Consider the following 23707-nt stretch of genomic DNA (forward strand, 5'->3'; position numbering starts at 1 on the left):
GTTTTTGTAGCAATTAAGAATTTGCCTCCCCTCCCCTGCCTTCTTACTTTTGTTCTATTCTTTTCTATGCCTGTGTTCTCAGTGATGAGCAAAAATCTGATGCAGCAAACCTAAGAAAAGAAGTCCTAAATACTTAGAGGGCTGATTGCCCAGTCAAGTCTTACTGAGTGATGGGCAGACTAAGGTGCAAGAACAATTTTTTCCACTAATGCATATCTTAGAGTGATGTGATTTTTTAAAGTTAATATATTACAGAATAAGGCACATGCATAACATGATCTAATAATCACTTAGACGTTTCTTTTTTAAATCCTAGCCTTCTGAAAACATTTATATTCTAACTAGAGGCCTGGTGCATGAAAATTCATGCACTGGAGTGGGGGGGGACAGTCCCTGAGCCTAGCCTGCCCCCTCTCACAGTCCAAGAGCCCTCAGGGGTGGGAGGTGACCAGGCAATCAGGGGAAGGCAATGTCCTTATCACACTCTGCTGCTGCCACTGCCAACACTGCAAGCTTTGGCCAGCCCTGGTTACTTGAGCCTCGGGCAGCCCTGGACAGCTGGGCAGCTGCCAACAGAGACTTGCCTGTGTCTCAGGCCAGGCCTGGGTGGCTGAGGGGCTGAGGGTGGGTCTAGCCACACTGTGAGCCTGCCACCCCATGAGGCTGACAGGACTGGGGGATTCCAGTGGGGCTAAGAGGACTGGGTGCCTCCATCTTGTGGCTGGGGCCACCACCATCTTTGTGATGGCATGACAGTCCATTTGCATATCCCCTCTTTATTAGATAGGATACATTTAATCACACTGATATGGTGCTTATGGTGCTGTGGTGTTCATACATTATGTTGCAGGTTTTCTATAATGTTATGCTAACTGAAGAAAATCTGTGTATTGTGGAGTCATTTTTCAAGTTATTGATATTATCAGATGTACATTTAAACAGATATTGGCATTTTTAACTTCTTGAGGACTAAACAAAAGGCTAAGACTATTCTACTTTTGAACATCCTTTTCTGTTTTTGTTTTTGCACGTGCGTGACGTGTTCACCTTTTTACAAATCCACATTAAAAAAAAACACACCCTATAATATAGCAAGGAATATTTTTATTTTTATTGAATTTAGTGGGATGACATTGGTTAATAAAATTATATAGGTTTCAGGTGCACTATTTTATATCACCTGTGTGTTCACCACCTCAGTGAGAGGAGACTTGAGTGGTGACCACAATTTTTCTATTGATTACAAGGTGCTGGGTTTCATTGTTCCGTGGCATCTATTGTTTTTATAGCATGAGCAGATTTGCACGTCCCTTTCACCAATTGTGGAGATGGTGAGGATTGTGATATACCACATCAACTCTAGTTCTGATATGGGCATGTTTTTTGAAAAGCCAAAGGCAATATTTATTTTCAAAGATACAACTGGCTCTTTGTGAAGCACTGGATCACTAGAGTGGTCCTGTTTTCACTGAATCATTAAGTGAGAAGTGTGTTCCTACATAAGTTCCATTTTAATTTTAATAAACTTCCATTGCCCTCTACCTCAAGACCTTTTGGCCAGGAACCATATGCCTATTGATAATTTTACTCTTCTTCTCAATAAATGAGGATTATCTATTAAATTTGTCTGATTTGTCTAGATTGTGGCCAGAGCTGACCTCACAGCATAGGCTTGTTATTTGTCCTCATCCTGAATTCAGAAGCCAGCTTTCTCATTTCCCTCTGGACCAAGCATAAGAACCAAAGATCCCTCCATGCAAGTTAGAGTGACCCTTTAGACATCCAGGCAACATTCCCCATATTGGGGCTTTTTCTAAAAATGTTCATAAAAATGTTTGTTTGATTTTTGTTGTTGTTTTAATTTTTAATTACTTGTTTATTTGAGAGGGAGGGAGGGAGGGAGAAGGAGGAAGAGGAGGAGGAGGAGGAGGATGAGGTGAGAGAGAGAGAGAGAGAGAGAGAGAGAGAGAGAGAGAGAGAGAGGAGAGAGAAAGATTTGTTGTTCTTCTAATTTTTGTATCCTCTGGTTGACTCTTGTATGTCTTGACCAGGGATTAAACAGGAAACCTTGATGTATGGTTAAGATGCTCTAACCTACTGAACTATCCAGCCAGGGCCAGTATGATTTTAAAAAAATACAGGTTTTTCACACTTTGGGGTTATTTATTAAATTAAGTTTTAAATTCCATTCATAGGGCTTTAATATCATTTGTTTGGATCTGAACTTTATAAAACTCTTGTATTGACATTCTGAACGATATTAGCTTGAACTATTAATTATTTTAGGACTCAACTAAGAGCTAAACTAATAGATTAATTAGTTTAATTGTTTTAACTAATAATTTAAATGCATGCATATTAGTTTTATTAAATGACCCATTTTCTGCCGCTGACAGATGCAGCTTACAGCAATGTTTTCTTTACCTTCTATGCTTAGTATACTCCAGGTTTCACAAATACAGAGAAACCTGGGGGACAAAATATATAAAATGCCCTCTTGGTCTTGAAAGAAAGAAAGAAAGAAAGAAAGAAAGAAAGGAAGAAAGAAAGAAAGAAAGAAAGAAAGAAAGAAAGAAAGAAAGAAAGAAAGAAAGAAAGAAAGAAAGAGGGAGGGAGGGAGGGAGGGAGGGAGGGAGGGAGGGAGGGAGGGAGGGAGGGAGGGAGGGAGAAAGAAAAAGAAATTCTATTGTGATGCATTGTGAGGCTTATGATAACTGTGTTTGCCTTTCAGATCCCCAGCTCAAGGGTATAGTGACCAGGTTATACTGCAGGCAAGGCTACTACTTGCAAATGCACCCCGATGGAGCTCTCGATGGAACCAAGGATGACAGCACTAATTCTAGTAAGTGACATCCTCAGACCACCAGTTGTTAACACACTTGGTAGAAGACACCAACTTTTAAGCTGCTACTGCTACTTAAACGACTTTTTAAAAAATACATTTGCAATTATTTGGATATGTTGGCTCATTCTTACAATATTGCAGCTAGAATAACATTTACAGTTTTACTTGGACCACACGGATAAAAATATTAATAGAGCAATGAAAGAAACCTGCTACTTTAAGACAATCCTCTTGATATCTTAAGCATTTTTCAAACAATTGTCATAACTCACATATTATTATTACTTTTACCCTCATTTCCATAAAAGTCAAATAAGTACACTGGAGCTTTCAAATAGAAGATGATTACATATTTACTTTGGTTGTGTTATTTTTGTCAGGACTGTAGCTTATTAATGAGAATTCTGGAAACTCTAGGGCTACAATTTGGTTTAAGCAATAAAAATTTAATTCTTTAAACATTTGCATTTAATAAGAAAGGATCTCTCTATTTGAGAGGACTTGAAGGCTGTCTGCCTCTAAATACACTGTATACAATGTTTGACTATGATATAGAATTGGGTCTGTGATAAGATGTTTAGTAAAAAAGCCACACACTTCCTATCATATTAATGCCTGTCTTCATTTTGCTATTTTTTATATATAATATTTCTTTGTATTTGTATTCTGGTGTCTCTCCTTATTCAATTTTTATGTGTTCTTCTTTCCTATTTTCTATTTACATGGGCATCTGGTTCCTTTCAATTTATCACATCAGTTCTAAAATAGACACACTTTCTACTGCTCAGGAAAATTAGTGAAAAGCAATACCTGATTTTATTAAAAATATTTAACCATATATTACCAGTGGGTCAGGAATGGATCTGAAGCTTTTCATCCGTTTATCATTTATTCTTTTTTAATCGCTATTATTGCTCACCCAAGGATAGTTTTCCCATTAATTTTTTTTTTTTTGAGATAGTGAAAGAGAAGAGGTGGGGAGAGAAAGAGAAACATCAATGTGAAACAGACATTGATTAGTTGCCTCCCACATTCGCTCAGATCTGGGCCAGGGATTGGACCTGCAATCCAGGTACATGGCCTTGACCTGAATCTTTCAGTGCAGAGGCCAACGCTCCAACCAACTGAGATTTCTGGCCAAGTCTTATTTATTCTTTATAGAACTTCATTCCAATGCCAAGAAGGACGGATTTGAATGCATATAAGCCAATTTAGGCATTTTTTATTTTAAGTTCTAGTAATCAAAGTTTCACTAATACCGATTTTGAAAGCATCTAATAATATGAAATAGAATATTTTTGCAATTAACATTACTATGTGAAATATCAAAATTTTAAAGCCACTGTGTTTATTTTTTTAAACTTGGATATTGCTTCATTTTTCTTTTAACTTTCAAATTCTTTTTGGCTTATCTATACTTTATTCTTTTTCAATTTCTAATAGTTTTCCCTTTATGTATCTATTAGATCATCCTTTATATTTTTAACTTTTAACTTAATAATATTTGCTCATTGGTTTATTTTTGTTTTATTTTCTTTTTTGATTTAAGAAAAGAGAAGGTAAATTAATCCAGACAGAAGAAAGAAGAGGCATTTTTATTAAAAGATCAGTGTCATTGTTTACTTGGCATTTTGATAATTTGGTCAAATGTTTTAAAATTATTGGTACTTGACTATCTTTGTTCTGTAAAAGATGCCAATTTCTTCTGGTTCAAGTTCACACATATACCTGCTCTTATTTTTTTTTTTTAAATCTTTAACACCTTGCCAATTATTTCAAAAAAGGTGTTCCTTTTTTTTTTTATCTCACAGTTATGGGGGTCATGAACTTTTGATATTAATACGTTCTGATGTCTTCAATGTTCTCTGATTTCCTTTGACCAGAGTCTAGTAGAGCAAGGGAACCAGTTTTCCTAAATCTCATCACTACCAGAGCTGACGCTCTGATTTATTAGACTAAAGGCTGTTGTCATCTATTATGACAAAAGTTTTTTTTTTTTAAAGGAAATAAAATACAGCTGTATGAAGATGCTGCATAATTGGAATGCTTAGAAAAATAATTTCTTTCAAATGAATGTTTTATGATTTTTTTCCTACCTCCTTCTTTGTTTTTTATAATGCCAAATCAATTGGTTCTTTTTAATGATGAGAATCAATATCAGATTCAGAACTTTCAAGTAGACTTCGTTTAAAAGCATAATCCTTCAGAATTGAAGAAGTAGCACCATCTTTTCTAAATTGTAAAGTGCAGATGTAGACATTGTATACATCCACACATAATTATGTCTAGTTATCTGAATAATATCACACACTAAACTGCAAAGCTCACATACTAACAGATACATGACTTCCTGTTCTCTAAATGTATGGGCTTCTTCCCTCCCATTGTGCGACTGCATTAGAAGGAACAGAATCTCCTGGTAACTCTTGAGATCACCTCTTACTCCCCTAAATGCTGCAGATGGACAGTTTGGGGCATGAGGCAGGGACAGGAGCACCTGTGTAAAAGCAAATCAGAACTAAACCACCTTGCCCACTCTCAAGGGAGTTAAATTCTTATGCAAAGGTCTGGTCTGCAGCTTCCTTTCTTACAACTTTCAATTGCATTTTTTATACACTGTAAGCCAATTTGTTACCATTTCAACACTTGCAGAGCCACAGCAGAACAGTAGAAAGCAGGGTGAGACACAGGTTCTCTCCTCAAAAGGCTGTAAAAATTGTATAACTATGAAATTTAACAAAACTTGGCAGAATTATAGCAGCTATACAAAAGTAATAGGAATTACTAATTAACTCCGCTTTTGTGTACTGTCACCTTTTGAACTAAAGTATACAGTTTTGTTAATGATGAATTTTTAAAGATATTTTCTTTTCTCAGGTTCATTGCAGTAGTCTTATGAATCTTAAGAAAATTGTTAGCCCAGAAAGGTATTCTTTTAAAAAATATATATTTTATTAATTTTTTACAGAGAGGAAGGGAGAGATATAGAGAGCTAGAAACGTCGATGAGAGAGAAACGTCGACCAGCTGCCTCTTGCACACCCCCTACTGGGGATGTGCCCGCAACCAATGTACATGCCCTTGACCAGAATTGAACCTGGGACCTTTCAGACTGACGCTCTACCGCTGAGCCAAACCGGTTTTGGCTGGAAAGGTATTCTTTAATTGAGAGTGAACATTAGAGACAGCTCCTGATGAGAACATTGTCCTTTTGGTTGGAGGAAGGGTGTGATATAATTTTTGACCAACATGTTTCAGTTTTACGATGATTCTCTGAACAGCAAACAAGGTTTAGTCATCCATAAGTAGGGAAAAATAAGGAGAAATCACCTAAGAGTGGCCCTGATGCCACCCAGATTTACTAACAGCACAAGCTTGAGGGTTAAACCTTCAGATCTTTGTGATTTGAGCTCAACACATATCCTGCTTTTAAGTGTGAAATTATTTAGAACTAGACAAAGTCAGAACCACCCTGCTAAGCTGCTTTTGTCATAATTTTTAGATAAATTAAGAAGAGGAAAAGGGCCAGCAGGTAGGTGAAGCTGACACTCATGTCGTCCTAGGGTTTCCAGCCTGAGATCCAGGAACCTCTGGGAGAAAAAAGTGGCAAAAAAAAAAAAGGTTAAGAATGGAGAGGATGGTGCAGCAACTTGACTGCTTATCACTGAATTCTTATGCCCTCGAAGGATCTTTCACAAGATGAAGGGAACACCCAGTTGCTTCATGACCACACTCATTTTCAGGGGGTACTTCCTTAAAAATCTTAGCACTTCCCTTCTGCCTTCCATGAACTATGAACTATGGCAGGTAGTAGTACCATGAACTATGGTATTTGATTAGGGAGTGGTTTTCTTTTCTTTATTTTGCTTTTTGGGGATGCCATGCAGCTTTTTATGCCGCCAAACTCCGTTGTTCCAGTTACTAGAGCTAAAAGATACGGCAGACAGACTAGGACTACAGAAATATCAATAGACTAGTAACCACAGCAATGTTAAAACCTCACCCAAACCAACCCCTCTCACCTTACAAATTCTCAATATAATACCTTGATATGTAAAAATGGTTGACAGCTCACAGTTACCACCACCCCACAAGCCTTAGGAGGGTGCTCCTCATCTTGGCTATAGCTTAGGGTCTCTTGAGGAACTTTCAACATAAATGTATTATGCCCTATACCAGCTTCCTAAGATTCTGATTTTATCTGGGATTGGACATGGCTGTCCTAGCTTTAAAGAACAGCCAGCATTGAAAATCACTACTCTTCGGAGACCTTTTGTATTCCACAGAGTAAACAAAATAGCATGAACTTCTTCATTATTTTTACTCCCCGAAACTTTGTGGCATTGCTTTATAATTATGTATAATACAGAAATAATTAAAAAGTGTAATGTCTCAATTAATGTGGGGCCCCCTGGCTTTAATTAACACCATGTATCCAGCATGGTCAGCTCTGGACGGTCTTCCACATGACAGTGATTATTGGATTCACTTTTTATTATTATTTCATAAATTATAATAACTTGTATTTATAATTCAGGTCCAAAACAAAATCCCGGGAGAAAAACCCAGTGTGTTAATTTTAGTATGGTCATTTTAGACTTTCCTTTATAATTTTTATTTTTCCCACACCCCTTTATTTTAGTGAGCTTATGAAATATACCAGCTTGTCTATACCAAATATATGGAACTTATAAATACCTTTAAGGATATGAAATTTAGAGTAATTAAATTTAAATATATTTTAGGTTAGACTAGTCTGCATGGTCAGTATGGTTTCCCTAAAAAATGTTTTGCACATAAGTCAAGAATTAGCCTGGTGCCCATCCTTTCAAATTATGAGGAAGATGGAACAGTTCAGATGTTCTAGACAAGAGTGAAAATGGCCAATGGTCTTCTACAAACAATGAATACTAAGAGCTACAATGACACAAGTACCTCGAAGTACTCACCAACTCCACACTCATGTTTAATATTAACTAGTAGAAATAAGCAAATATAAATCTCATTCCTCAGTTTGAACAGCCCAACGTTAGTTTGCATCATGAAAGCTAATGATCTACCTAATCATATATGCCCCTGAGTATTCTTCTAGAGAAAATTACCTACAGCCATCGCCTGTCTTTTATCAGTTGTGTAGCACAGACATCCACAGACATCTTCGGATACTGGGATGGGATATTATACCTGGAAGAGAAGGTGTAATTTTGTCTAGCCTATTAAAAAATATGACTCCAAATTAAATAGAGCACAATACAAATCTATACATTGAATAGACCCATAGATTGAAGTCAAAATTTCCCACATCTAAAAAATTATTTATCTTTTATGTAATACAGTTAATAAACAAGAAGTGAAAATATTTTATTTATTTACTTCAACATTTTAATTCTGTATTGACTATTCTGGCCTGGTTCTATTGGTTAGGATTAGATGTAAATTAAAAAGAACTTGATGGGAGCAGACAAATTCACTGTGGATAATTAATAGTTCTCTTATAAATGTATTTATAATAAAGTCTCCAAAATCATCAAATGATTACTTAACCATGGTGCCAGAAAACCCACTATATGGTCAATATGTGACTCTAGCATGGAAATGTGTTAAAGAGATGTTAATACTCTTTATAAAACCAATATAACATTGCTATCTATGCTCTGTAAAAAAAAAAAAAAAACAACATATAAAAACACTTCTTTGTCAATAAGGGGAGAAACAAAAACATGGTAACAAAGGATTTTTTCTCTCTAAGGTGGGTAAAATTGAGAACTTTTCCTCTTTATTTTAGTTTTCATTAATAGTTTTATGAACTATTAATAACGAGTATTTCTTTCTAAGTTTTGCATTGCATTCAGTTTGATTAGTTCTTTCTAGATTTAGCACATTATCAGATGCATATCTTTCCAGGGCTCTGCTGGATTATCATGTTGGTTCAGCAGCAGTAATTGAGTTTTGGAATTGCCTTTTTAACTCTGGGCTGTGCCACATTGCAGTGATTAAGCACACCTTCTGCAGGAAAGGCCAGGATAAACAGTCAACTTGGACTTTTTAAATTCTCCTCTTTGAGAATCTTTACAGCTGATTACTTTGGTATCGAGTGGTGTCAGAGACTGCAATACTGGAAGCATAATTACAGGCTTGATTCTGCTCATTTTCCCACCAGCTCTTCAAAATGCTATAGACAGACTGCTAAGATCTACACACTGAAGTTCAAGGGCTAATTCTATCCATAGCAGACCCTTCTTAATTATAAAGAGAAATAAAAGTTAGTTAATCAGAACTTCTCAGGAGGTTGTAACAAAGGTGATGTTTCTTAAATAAAATAAGTGAGAGATAGGTGATGGCAGTGCTTTGCTGCTCTCTGCCCATTTGTGACAGACCCTGTTTATCTTTCCAGCACTGTTCAACCTCATACCAGTGGGACTGCGCGTTGTTGCCATCCAGGGAGTGAAGACAGGGTTGTACATAGCCATGAATGGAGAAGGTTATCTCTATCCATCAGTAAGTAGCATGCCATAGTCATTGGTCCTTCTTTCAATGTTTGCAAAATAGCAATAGCAATAGCAGCAATAACAAAATGAGAAAGTCCTGTCTATTGCTTCTGTTTTTTTATCTTTGCTACAGTGTTGTGGGAGCTGTTTATTCATTATTCATCAGTGTTTGTTAATAACAGCATGTAAAGCAGAAGAGGGACATTATTACCTTGTAAAATTGTGTATTTGCATATTTTAAAAAGTGACCCAGTTTATAGAAAATTGAGCAATTTTGAAAGAGTTGATGTTAATATGACATTTTTATTTCTATTTAGAAGAGTACTTGTCTTTGAGAACCTCTTGTAAAAGATTATTTTATGAAAAGAAACAGAATCAATGTGAATTCTGAACAGAAGAGAGAAACATTTAAAGGGACTAGTTCTTTGAAAAATAAGAATTCAAAATGTGTAAGCATTTTACTAGGAACATACTTCTAATATAAAAATGTATATTGCTTTGAACTCTAAGCAAGTCTCCTTGTTTTGTGTTTATAAAGTTGAGCACTTTTCCAGACATATAAGCTCTTCTGGAATATTTACTCTTTACAAATAATTTGCATTCAGATGTGCTGTATACATACATTATAATGCTGTTGGAGTGAATTTCCAACACAGATTCCAGCATTAGAGACTTAGATGAAAGAACTTTCTGCTATCCTCTGAGCAAAAATCAATAGATCAGTCATAGTGCCTCCAGAAAAAAAAATGTTTTTATTCGCTTTTGTTGTTGTTAAATACTACTTCTGTTGTTGTTAAATGCCATCATCAAAAAAAAAACTGCATGTAAATATACATGCAAACATTATGCACAGGCACACACATGCACACAGAACTTACGCAGAAACATTCTTTGGGGCCTCCCATGAAATTTGATAAATCTTCTTTAACAAATCCGGAAAATCTGTCAAAGAAAATAAAAGGTGAGCTATGGATTCCTTTTGTGGGGAGGTGGGAAAATGCTCTTGCTAATTTGGAACCTTTTTCTGAGTTCCCTGAAGTTGTTCCTGCATGCAGACCTGGCCCCACATTATGCAAATTGCATTCTGTTACATAAGATGAATACTCACCATCTGCAGGCACGCTCAAGCTAGAATTCCCTATCCCCCTTGAGGAAAAATTCTATGTAGATTAAGATAATTTTCTAAAGATGCATAATTTCAGATACAAATCAACTTTATTGATTTGACATTTATTCTGTTCCTTTTGTTTCTTTCCCCCAAGTAATCTTTGAGATGCCTAAAAATTATTAGATTCAGTGTCTGCCATAGCCTCTAGTCCTTTGTTTCTCTTGATGGTTTTTTTTTTTTTAAATTCATATTTATTGTTGGAAATATTGCAGATGTCCCCTCCCCACACCCTCGACCCCCTCCCCAGATCACATTGTTATACTCTGTTATATGTGTTGATGTCAGGAGAAATTTAAATGTCTGTTTTACTTTTGCTACTGAGAAAGATACTTTATGTTTTTTTGTGATGAGGTCGTGCAAATGTGCTATTTTTTTTATAAGGTAGGAATATGTGCATTAGCCTAAAATACAAGGCAGTCCGGGTTATCTTTGTTGCAATGTAAGCAGCGCAGCAGGAATAGAAGTGAGGGAGGCACCAACTGACTGGCCCAGTCTTTGGCATCTTAAATAGGACCTCCCTGCCCAGGAATCACAACTGTTGGCAACAGCCCCTGCCCCAGGAATTGTCCCAGTGACAACTCCAGGCATATTTTCTACTCCAACTCTCTGATTCTCCCATTACTTGGCTTCTGGACCACTGTTTGGTGGCTTCTCTGCTTTTGCGGATCTTGGTTTTCTCGTCTTTCCATCTTTGACACTGTGCTCTGAGACCAGGATCTGCTAAGAGGCACTCTATTCGCCCAAACCCTACCCTAAGAGATCCCCTCTGCCCAGACCATGCCCTTAGAATCCTCAGCCATCTTGTAGGAAAGGGACTTAGATAAAAATCAAATGAAATTGCCAGTTTTTACTAATACTCCTCAGTTAAAGTGTCCTATGTATTTCAATGTAATAAAAATTGGAGTTCAAATATTTCTGCAAAAAGAATGTTTTCTCACATTCACTCATTTATCCCATAATTAGTTACTGAGAGCCTACTAAAATAATAATATAACAGCACAATGCAACAATTATTATACTATGCAATGATAGTTCTACTTATAAAATTATAATAGCCACCGTATGTATATAGTGCACTCTGCCTAGCATGGATTTCGGCACTTTATAGGTTAGATCATTTCATCCTTGCAGCATCCTATTAAGCAAATACTGTTAAAATGGTGATACTGATTGTATAGAAAGTTTGAGAAGCTGTGTGAAGTCATCCAAGTAGAACAGACAAGATTTGAGCACTATTAGTCTGACTCATAGTTTACTTTTTTTTTTTTTGCAATGTGAATTTATTTATTTATTTATTTATTTATTTATTTTTCTTTCTTTCTTTTTTTTACATATTTTATTGATTTTTCCCCCTCCCTCCCTCCCACACATCCCCTCCCTCCCCAGAGTTCCATGTCCATTGGTTGTACTTATATGCATGTATACAAGTCCTTCAGTTGATCTATTATCTCCCCCAGATCCTCCTCCCCTCCCCGCTGAAATTTGACAATCTGCTTGTTGCTTTACTGTCTCTGTATCTATCTTTTGGTTTATCAGTTTATAATGATCTTTATTATCCACAAATGAGTGAGGTCATGTGGTGTTTCTCTTTCATTGATTGGCTTATTTCACTCAGCATGATGTTCTCCAATTCCATCCAGGTTGCTGCAAATGATGAGAATTCCTTCTTTTTTATGGCAGCATAGTATTCCATTGTGTAGATGTACCATAGTTTTTGGATCCAATCATCTGCTGACGGGCACCTAGGCTGTTTCCAAATTCTGGCTATTGTAGATTGTGCTGCTATGAACATAGGGGTGCATATATCCTTTCTGATTGATGTTTCTAGTTTCTTGGGATATATTCCTAGGAGTGGGATTACTGGATCAAATGGGAGTTCCATTTTCAGTTTTTTGAGGAAATTCCACACTGTTCTCCACAGTGGTTGCACCAGTCTGCATTCCCACCAGCAGTGCACGAGGGTTCCTTTTTCTCCACAACCTCGCCAACACTTGTTTGTTGATTTGTTGATGTTGGCCATTCTGACAGGTGTGAGATGGTACCGCATTGTTGTTTTGATTTGCATCTCTCGGATAATTAGTGACTTTGAGCATGTTTTCATGTGCCTTTTGGCCTTCCTTCTGTCTTCTTTTGAAAATATTCTATTTAGGTCCATTGCCCATTTCTTAATTGGATCATTCACCTTCCTTTTATTTAGTTGTATCAGCTGTCTGTAGATGTTGGAGATTAAACCTTTATCAGTGGTGTTATTTGCAAATATGTTCTCCCACACCGTGGGCTTTCTTGTTGTTTTGTTGATGGTTTCTTTTGCTGTAAAAAAGCTTTTTCTTTTGATGTAGTCCCATTTGTTTATTTTCTCTTTAGCTTCATAGTTTACTTTTCAACTGTTTCACTATACAGTATTGCTTCCATGTGCCAAACATGTTCACAATATGGTCTGGCACCTATTCTAGTAACAACTTATAAGCATGTGATGAGGTAATGAAAACCATTAGGGATTTGGGAAGAAACTTCATTTTAGATATTAAAAAGTATAATTTGAAACAATTTGTTTTCTTTGGAGATTCTCAAATAAAAACAATACAAATCATAGGAAATTCTATTTATTCAAGAAATGTTTGATATTAAATACTGGGTGACAAATATTCTTAAAGTGTATTACATGTAACGTTTGGGCATTAAATTTAAAAGCCAGGCTGGCTAACCCAACTAAGAAGTTTTGAATGAGGTTGAGTAAGTTTTTTTTTAAAGGAGAACTCCAAGCCCAGGTTTAAAGAAAAAAGTTTAAAGATTTAAGTCTGGGAAATGGAGGAATCTGTCTTAAGCTTATACCCACTTTAAAATGATCAACTTAATGCTTGTGGAGTGTAAACCAATGTCTAATATGGGAGCAATTTTTTTGAGAATGTAGGCAATAAAATACTCAGAGCAAAGTGAATTCTGTTAGATGAAAATCACACTAGATGTATTCCTCTGCGTTTCAGAAAGTAACTCTCATCATCCCTTGCCATCCAAATAAAGATATTGAATTTGTCAGGTAATTCTGCCTCAGTGGGGCAGAACAGTTATCTGACTGAGATGTAAACATCACTTTCTTTTGCCGAAGCTACTTGTCACCTGTGGAATCTTTTCTTTAATATGACAGCAGTAATTTCACTTGTGGTCCTAATGATTATAACATGTTTCTTGAAGATGTACCTCAAGAGATTTAGTGTTAGATATAAACAGTTTCCTTGAAGGTAAACTGCAGTGTTGCAGAACAGAAACTGACAAGGAAATACTGAATTAGAAAATGAGTCCGAAGTGGTGTTTAGGATAAAAATGTATTTTGATCAACTATAAACTATTTATGGTGCTCTGAGGAACAGTCAAGGTGTTGTTTTTTGTTTTTCCTCTTCTGAACAACTTATGACTTAGAAAGACTAAGAGAATTCTTTGAAGTAAATTATGAGCCCTGAAGAAAAATATGAAATGAAAAAAAACACACCCTGTCATTCCTTATTTGACCAGACATAAAGAATAGTCATTCTGATATAAGAAAGATGTGTAGGGAGGAAAGACTGATAATACAATGGGGAAAGCCCTGGGATTTTATCACAAAACCTGGATTTTGGATCTTGGATCCGACAGCGGATACTTGTGTTGTGTTATCATGTCCCAGACTCTCTGGCTCTCAGTCTTCTCATCTGTAAAACGAAAGGTTTCCTGGATGCTTTCAGGTTAATGTTGAGGTTTAAAATGTTGGTGTTAATCTGATCGATTTTTCTGGATGATGAAGTAAAAAATGTACCTACAATATATAACAATTCGTTAGTGCTGTCTTCCCACTGGCTGGCATTTATGAAAATATTAGTTTCTAAATGGTGTTCTAAATGTTTCTATTATATTACCTGGATGCTGCCATCTGGGAGGGAGTAAGCCCTGGTATTCTCCTGAAATTAATATTTCACCTGAGTCTAATAATTGAGAGATACAAGTAGAGAGGAAGATAATTCCTTTTCATGTTGGTTTTTATAATGAAACAAGAGACAGCTCTGCTACTGTGTTTTGCAAATAATAGGGCCCCAAACAATCACCTGAAGAGAGGAAAAAGCAGATTCCAGGGATCAACTTCCAGCTTCTTCAATTCAATAGGTCTGGTGCGAGGCCCAGGAATCTACCTCTCCCTCCTGCACACTGGTGGGTGATTCCACAACTCAACAACCAATAACCACACAACAAGCATCACTATCACCTGTGAAATCTTTTCTTTAATATGACAGCAGTGATTTCATATTGCTGGATGGGTTGACCCCAGCATACAGAGGTGACAGTATGCAGGTGCCCCAGAGCACACAAATAACAATGTCCATCTGGCAGTTGGACATCCCTCTCACAATCCAGGACTGCTGGCTCCCAACTGCTCGCCTGCCTGCCTTCCTGATTGCCCCTAATCGCTTCTGCCTGCCAGCCTGATCACCCCCTAACCACTCCTCTCCCAGCCTGATTGATGTCTAACTGCTCCCCTGACAGCCTGTTTGCCCCCAATTTCCCTCCTCTGCCAGCCTGGTCACTCCAAACTGCCCTCCCCTGAAGGGTTGATCACCTCCAACTGCCCTCCCTTGCAGGCCTGGTCCCTCCCAACTGCCTTCCCCTGCTGGCCATCTTGTGGTGGCCATCTTGTGTCCACATAAGGGCAGGATCTTTGACCACATGGGGGCAGCTATTGTGTGTTGGAGTGATGGTCAATCTGCATATTACTCTTTTATTAGATAGGATAGAGGCCTATCTAATAAAAGAGTATGGGTGGGGGCCAGTTGGTTTGCCCTGAAGGGTGTCCCAGATGAGGGTGGGGATTCTCTTGGGGTGTGGGGTGGCTAAGGTGAGGGACCTGTAGTGGTTTGCAGGCTGGCCACACCCCCAGCGACCCTGGTATCTAGAATTTATTTACCTTCTACAATTGAAACTTTGTAGCCTTGAGTGGAGGCCTAGGCAGGCCAGGGCAGGTGGAAAGCCATGCTTCCTCCATTGCTGGGGGCAACCCTAGCCTGCTCTCTCCAGCTGTGTGGCTGCCGCCATTTTTCTTGTGATTTATCTTCTATAATTGAAATTTTGTATCCTTGAGTGGAGGTCTATGCCGGTCAAGCTTCCTCTATTGAAACCCAAACCTCTCTCAACTGCTCTCTGTGGCTGCAGTCATTTTGGTTGGGTTTAATTTGCATACTTGCTCTGATTGGCTGGTGGGCATGGGTGATGGGCATGGTGGTTCATGGGCATATTATTCTTATTTTATGCCCATGGTGGTTCATGGGCATGAGTGGAGTGGTGGTTCATTTGCATATTATTCTTTTATTAGGTAGGATGTGAGCATAGTGATGAAATGTTCTTTAGTTTAAGGAAAAAGGATAAATGCTATGTATTATGCAAAAAGCATTTGCAGGACCTTCCAATTCTTATCTACTTTATATGAGATAGTTTTCTAATATCACAGTCATATTTCAGAAATACACTCACAAGCCTCTCTTACAAAGATGGTTCCACCTTCCCTCCTCGGTGCCAACAGACATCGCTTACTGATGTGCCTTGAATTGTGTGGCTCCTTTAAAAAATTACATCCGTAATTTCTCAAAGCCTACTTAGACAGGAAAGCCTCAGGGCTCCTCACCTCAAGCTGCTGTTAATTGTATGTCTCCATGCAGAGTTCACATTCCAGCCAAATGGGTTGCAACAATGTCCTTTCTTCTTAACATTTGCTTTTGTATTCATTGTTCAAGTTTGGGCCATAGAAATAGAACTGCTTTGATTTTTCAGTGAGTTACTTAATTTCCCTCAAAATCTTTCCCTTCTTCCCTGAGAGTTGCTAACACAAAGGCATACACCATCACACATCTGTATGTCTATGCCGACCGAGTATTCTGTGTGGTCTTTGTCCATCTCTGGTACTCACCATGTCTCTTCGAAACACATCTCTGGACTCTATCCTTAGGAAGCCACTCATGTTTATTCAGGTCGGCATATCCTGTCCATGTCTCCTAGTGTTTTTATCTTTAGGTACCAGGCAGTGCATGGGATTAACCACATAATGTGGGCTACAGTGACCATCACTGGTGATCAGTATCCATTATAGGGAACCAAGGGCATTTGACGACTGCTTATCCTGAGGACCAGTCTTTTGTTATCTGATGTGACTCCTAGGAGAAGGGAGGCAAAACTATAACCAAGCAGGATCCCATATTTCTCTGGATAGTCCTTTCAAAATGGACTCTTTTTTTTTCATCTTTAATTCCTCATTCTTCATTTATCTTATTGGCGAGTTCTTTATCTTAAAAATATATATATTAAATTTCAGGTGATTATTCATGTCTCTCTTATTCCAGCAGTCTATAACTTTGACTCTACGTGCATGTTTTTCTACATAAACAGTATCTGACAAATATATGTATATATATTTGTGTATTTCATTGGAATTATACATAAACAGTATCTGACAAATATATGTATATATATTTGTGTATTTCATTGGAATTAAATACACACACATTTATTCACATTGTTATACTTCTGGTCAGTGTTTTTATTTATTTATTTTTCTTTTTTCTTTTATTATATTTTATTGATTTTTCACAGAGAGGAAGAGAGAAGGATAGAGAGTTAGAAACATCGATGAGAGAGAATCATCGATCAGCTGCCTCTTGCACACCCCCTATTGGGGATGTGCCTGCAACCCAGGTACATGCCCTTGACCAGAATCGAACCCGGGACTTTTTAGTCCGCAGGCCGACACTCTATCCACTGAGCCAAACTGGTCCCGGCTGTTTTTATTTCTTTTTATAAACGTTAAATAATAGTTTTTCAATTTACACATATTTTGAAGCTTTACTTTCTGTGCTTAAAATATTTTTATTAAGTTTTCCTATACTTTAGCCCACATTATTATTATTTGGATTTATTTCCCAGGTTGAAAATAGCTATTATCTGTTCTTGGTATTTTGACTAAGATAATTTATAGCAATAAAGAAGCAAGTACAGTACTTCAGTAAATTTCCCTTCAGTATTCATATAATTCCTACAATGTTGAACACCAACGCACAGAATACAATTGATTATGACAAAGGAAAGCATGCCTTCATTCTAGTTAGGGTCACTTACCAGAGAGAAAATGCCCTTGAGAAATAAATACAAGTGATAGACTACATATAACTGAATTTAAGTAGCCTTTTGGACAAAAGGAAAATATGAAACATCCCATGTTTTCTATTGTTAGACTGATAATGGGCAATACAGGGGAAAGTATGTTTATAGTTAAAAGTATGTGAAACAGAGTTTACTCATATCATTATTTATTATTGTATTATTTTCCACATGAACAACTATAAATATACTTTTGTCCCAACCTATATAAAGTAATAAATGTACCTTTTTAGGTTATCCAAGTTCATATGACATTTTATGGAGTTTAAAGAAAGGAACTGAGGTAGAAAAGATATGAGAACTTAAGAGGAGGAAGAGGGGAAAAAGAGGTGAAAAGAAAAGGATATAAATCAGCAATAGGAAGCCATTGGGAAAAGGATATAAATCAGCATTATGCAGCATTGGGAAAACGAAAGGAAGAGAAAGAGAAAAATGAGAGAATGGGAGGAGGAGACAGCAAAGGAAAGGAAGTGGGGAGGAAATATTACAAAGAGAGAGCAAAGAGAGGCCCATGCCTTCTGCTCACTCCATCAAGCTATTGGAACCCACCTCTCCCCAGCTCTAGCCCCCACTCAGAAGTAGAAAAAAACAAAATCTTCCCTCCTGAAGTCTAGTCTAGAGTTTCCAACCACACCCACAATACGTTTTCTGCTCTAGCTCCATACGCTTTCACCTGTTTCCTTTAACTTCCCCTTTCAGAATGGTTAATGTCCTTCTCCAGACTAGGAGACAATGTGGCCATCTTTAACTTCTAAAGGATTATACCTGTGACAGGATAAGTAGTAAAAATAGATCAGTAGCAGTGTGAAAATCGTGCAATCAATAGTCCAGATGAGGAATGCTGAGTATACAGGGTGGGGCAAAGTTAGGTTTACAGTTGTTCATATGGAAAATAATATAATAATTAATAAATAATATAATAAATAATGATACAAGAATCAACTGTAAAACTTATTTTTGCTCCAGTATGTATACAATGGAATTATTCATTTTAATAATAAGAAAAGAAAGGTGATTCTGCATTGGCAACAATATGGATAAACCTGGAAGACATTGGAAAGTAAATTGAAGTGAGTAAGACACATTAGAAAAAATAACTGTATGATCTTGCCTTTGTAATCTAAACAGGTGAAATACATAGGAACGGAAATTTGAAAAGTGGTTGTCAGGGAAATCAAGGAATAAAAGAAAAAGAGAATAATAAAGAAGAAAAAACTAAATAGGGCTTGCAAACTACAAACATTTGCTTTGTTTGGACAGCATCAGAGTGTGTGTGTGTGTGTCTGTGTGTGAGTGTGTGTGTGTGTGTGTGTGTGTGTGTCTAAGAGAAAATGAGAGAGAGAGAGATCTGAATGTCATTCTTAAATTTAAAAAGGCAGACACTACACACATGTTAACTTTGTTTCTGGGCCTAGAGACATTGATGTTGGGGGGACTGGAAAGGAAGAGAGATATTTGAAAGTGGTTTCTGAGGAGTAATAAGGAGAGCACTGAGGTTGTCTGGGTATGGGAGGTGACAGTCACAGCTCCTTCTGTGACAAACTCGGAACCTGGTGAGCTGTGATGCTTTCCCCTGAGAAATAGAACCTGGAAGAAGGAGGGGCTGGCAGTGCACTCTGTTTTCTCCACGTGGGTGATAATCCCACTGAATGATTGTTGGATGATGACCAAGTTCATTCACCATGGAAGAAACGCGTCTAAGGGCTGTCTGAGGAATGGTGTGTGAATAAAGAGTTGTTCTATGATGGATGGTGATTGTTTCCCTATCCCTCCTGCATGTGAATCAAAAATGAAGAAATGGGGTGAATAACACCTACATGGGTATAGTTAGATATTAGAAATTGAAAGCTTTATTAAATAACATAACTACTTGAAAAGCTTCCTCATATATATTCCTTGATTCCTAAGTATACATAATCAATAGAGGCAATTTTGGACACTGGGTATAGAGGAGAGAACTAGCTGAATTAAGTTTATGACTTGTGACTATAAAAATGATGATAGTATAGGAAGAGAATACTAAGCCTTCAGATAGTCTCATAGTGGTTCACATTTGTCAACATAGATAAGACGCTGATAACATTGCAAATATCTAAATCCCAGAACATTTACCCAAAAGATTCCCATTGAGTGAGTTCCATATGCCCCAAGAACTGACTTTGACTATGTAGCCCAGGCATGCCTTGTGCAGGTGCCTAAAGGAGCATACCTTGATAAACACGCTATACATCACTGTCTCATGAACCATGACTTTAATATTACATTATTTTATACTTACCTTGAGTAAATGCTGCTGTTGTTGATGACGATGATAATAATGATGACAAATTCATGGTCCAGTTCAAGCCCCTTGAATAAGCATAATGACATGGCCACAAGTAATGATCACCTTTCCACTATCCAAGTGAGCTGGCCTTTGAGTAAGTGTGTGGAGAAAAATCCTGGACGATTGCTCTGCTCAGTCTATAAAGAATAGGACAAAAAGCTGTGTCCTTGAGCATCAAGATAATATAGAGCAACCTTGAGAAAGAAGAACAAGGTTGGAGGGATTATAATACTGGATATCAAGTTATACTACAAAACCATTGTAATAAAAACAGCGTGGTACAGGCACAAGAGTAGGCATATAGATTAATGGAACATGACAGAGACCCCACAAATCAACCCCAGCCATTACACTCAAACAATATTTGACAAAGGAGGCAAGTGCATACAATGGGGTCAAGACAGTTTCTTCGATAAATGGTGTTGGGAAAATTGAACAGGTACATGCAAAAAAAAAAAAGGAAATCATTTGGAGTAGATCTTAATTAGCTGGATTTTATTTTTCTCAGAATCTATGATTCTATGATTATTCTTGTACATTTTATATCGCTTCTTTAATCGTGAAGGGAATGTAAGAAGTATTCAGTATGAAGTTCCTGATTGATTATTGTGAAGGTAGAATTAATTTTACCTGCATATTTTATTAAATTATTCCTTGAATGCCCTCCTGGTAAATGTTATTTGTTATGCATGTCACATCATATTCACCCCATTGAAAAACATTACTAGTAATTACTGGCAAAGAAGACATGAGTCTGTTTATCTCTCAAGTCTGAATTGCAGGAAAGTACTTCTTTACACATTCCTTCCTGAAAGAGCATTAGAAACTCACAGACAGTACTCAGACATGCAATGTCTGCCTTCTAATGTGCTCATATTTGCATTAATAAGCTGAGTGGTAATGTTTTCACCTTAAGCAAGAATCTCAGGGCAGTAAAATAAAACTTTATTTCTAATAAATGTCACTGCCACTTAAACGTGGACATTTTAAAGCAAGTGGATGAATAATGATAACTAGAGAAAGGGCTTTATTATTTCTATAGTTCATGAAATGACATGAAATACTTTGTTTTTTATTTCATTTTGGTGTCAAATTAAAAAATATTATTGTAGTTGGTAATTTTTCCTGATTTTTTTTAATGCTGTAAACATAAAGTACTGTAAGTAGTTAACAAAATTAGGTTTGATCAGAATGTTTCAATTTTTGCCTGGCCGGTGTGGCTCAGTGGTTGAGCATTGTATGAACCAGGAGGTCAAGGTTTGATTTTTGGTCAGGGCTCATGCCCAGGTTGTGGGCTCCATTCCCAGTGGGGGGTGTGCTGGAGGCAGCTGATCAGTGATTTTCTCATCATTGATGTTTCTATCTCTCTCCCTCTCCACTCCTCTCCAAAATCAAGAAAATATATTTAAAGAAACAATGTTTCAATTTTTAAAAATCTGTATTTGTGGAGGTAGATGGTAGGTGGTAGATGGTCAAAAACACTTTTATATATGAGGAGATTTTAAAACTACCCAAGAGATTAAGTTCTAAAACTGTAAGGTAAACTATATTTGAGAATGACCATCTCATTGTTTTCATTTTCAAAATCATGAAAAAAAATGCAGTAAACTACAGAAATGCTAAGAAGGCAAATAAATCACACAGTGAGTGACAAATCCTATTTATCATGAAAGCAACAATTAATAGCTACTAAATAGCTATTAAAATTCTGCTTATTTAAAAACTGTTTGCAGCCCTTTCTGGTTTGACTCAGTGGATCGAGCATAGACCTGTGGACTGAAGGGTTCCAGATTCAATTCTGGTCAAGGGCACATGCCCAGATGGGGACTTGCAGGAGGCAGCTGATCAATGATTCTCAATCTCTTTTTCCTCTCCCTTATTCTCTGAACTCAATAAAAATATACTTTAAAAAATGGTTTGCATATGTGAGAAGCCTTATAATTGAAAATTGCTATACACTGTTCACGCAAGATGGGTTTTATTTCTGATTATTTTTAAAATATATTTTTATTGACTTCAGAGATGAAGGGAGAGGGAAAGAAAGAAACATCAAGGATGAGAGCAAATATTGATCAGCTGCCTCCTGCATGCCCCCCACTGGGAATTGAGCCCAAAACCTGGGCATGTTCCCTAACTGGAATTCCAACTGTGACCTCCTTGTTCATTGGTCGTAGTTCAACCACTGAACTACACCAGCCGGGCTGATTACTTTTACTTTTAGAGAATTATTTTCCTTCGCACACCTGGCAGTGGGGTTACATGAATGTGTTGCTACATGCCAGGGCCTCTGAAAACCCACTAGCCATGAATTCATGGGGGGGGGGGGGGTTCTGGAAAAGAATTGGATGTTTTTCTCCATCTCTTCAACATAGCCCCAATAATTTAAGTCCCATTTCTTAGACACTTGCAAATTATTTTTAAAAAATAATTTGTGAAAAAATTAATAAATATATGAAAAACTACTCTATTTTCATTTTTCCTAAGACATAAACAACCTTTATTGGAATATAGAGAGATGAGTCCCTTGTTAACAGGCATGTCCTAACCCATGCAAAAAAAAGCATCATAATTGTTTGCTATTTGCTGCCAAATAAAGTCAGACACTGAATGGAAACAAGTGGGGCTTTGGATTTGCAACATCTCTGCCAAGATGGAGATATTTTATTTGGTCATTTATACTAGGTCTGGGCCACTATTTAGCAGAAATCGTTATGTGGGCAAACAGAAAACATTATCCTACTTTACTTTTAACCTGTTACAAATTAATTACTAACCTGAGTGCCTTTGGTGAGGGCATAACAACAAAGGTTGAGCCTCAATGACTCCCCATTAATGTAAACTTCTTAAGTTAACTCATCTGTTTCTTAACTATAAACTGTATAGCATTATTTCCACTAACCTTAGACTCAGTGCAATCCTTGTCATTTCTATGGTGAGCAATACTCTGTTATGGTTCAAGAATGTCCATTTCCTCACCTGTACTTCAGACACAGCTTTGACAAAATAGGTATCTTTCTTGCTTGTAGATAATGAAGAGTGAAATCATGGCAAAATGATATATTACCTTAAAAATGTGTATTTATTGTGGTCTGAGAAACAACTGTTTTATAATAGGGCACATTAAATGCTCACACTGAGCATTTATTTGCATGTACTTTCTCTGTAATCATGACACATCATTGCTAATGTGTTAAATAGTAAAATGATTGATAAAATTATGTCACTTTGGAAGATATGGCACCTCTTATATTGTTAATTATTTAAATATTGCCATTTGCTCTCTATTCATAACCTTAGGTTAATGATATCAAAGAGGAAATGAAAAATTGTTTTTGTATTAAGAATTTGCAATTTCAATAACTCTACTTACCATTTAACGGTGGCTATGCAGACCTTCCTTGTTTTAGTCCAGTATCAATTAGGATCTGTATTTCAAGCCATATCAATAACATAAAAATCAATGTTTAAACTTTTCAAAGGTCTCCAGGCAACTCTTACCTGGAGTTGATGTGTGAGACATCTCTTAATGCTCATGAAGTAATAATTTCTAATGTTAGATATATTAACGCAAAGGAGGAAACTATTAAGACATTATTCCCTAAGTACCATAAGTGAGTTAGCTATTTTCCTTATGCAGTTGGAATCCTTTTAAAGAGTGTTTTTATTGACTTAGCAAAGCCAACTGTAAACCTAGGAGAAATAGCAGTGAGC

The 23707-nt window shown here is 36.9% G+C and overlaps 1 protein-coding gene across 4 annotated transcripts in view; it reads left to right on the plus strand.

Annotated features, from left to right (window-relative positions):
• The window catches only part of FGF14 (fibroblast growth factor 14), a 549760-nt gene that overhangs the window by 426656 nt on the left and 99397 nt on the right, over positions 1 to 23707 (plus strand). For 3 of the 4 annotated variants that reach the window (XM_084880301.1, XM_084880300.1, XM_084880299.1), the window contains exons 2-3: positions 2732 to 2842; positions 9239 to 9342. In XM_084880301.1, coding sequence (XP_084736427.1) covers positions 2732 to 2842; positions 9239 to 9342 — 215 coding nt within the window. Of the gene's footprint in view, positions 1 to 100; positions 185 to 2731; positions 2843 to 9238; positions 9343 to 23707 lie in introns of those variants that run through there. The other variant, XM_084880302.1, reaches the window with a different exon arrangement.

Source organism: Pipistrellus hanaki (assembly GCF_964339955.1).
Source record: "Pipistrellus hanaki genome assembly, chromosome: 3".
Taxonomy (NCBI): domain Eukaryota; kingdom Metazoa; phylum Chordata; class Mammalia; order Chiroptera; family Vespertilionidae; genus Pipistrellus; species Pipistrellus hanaki.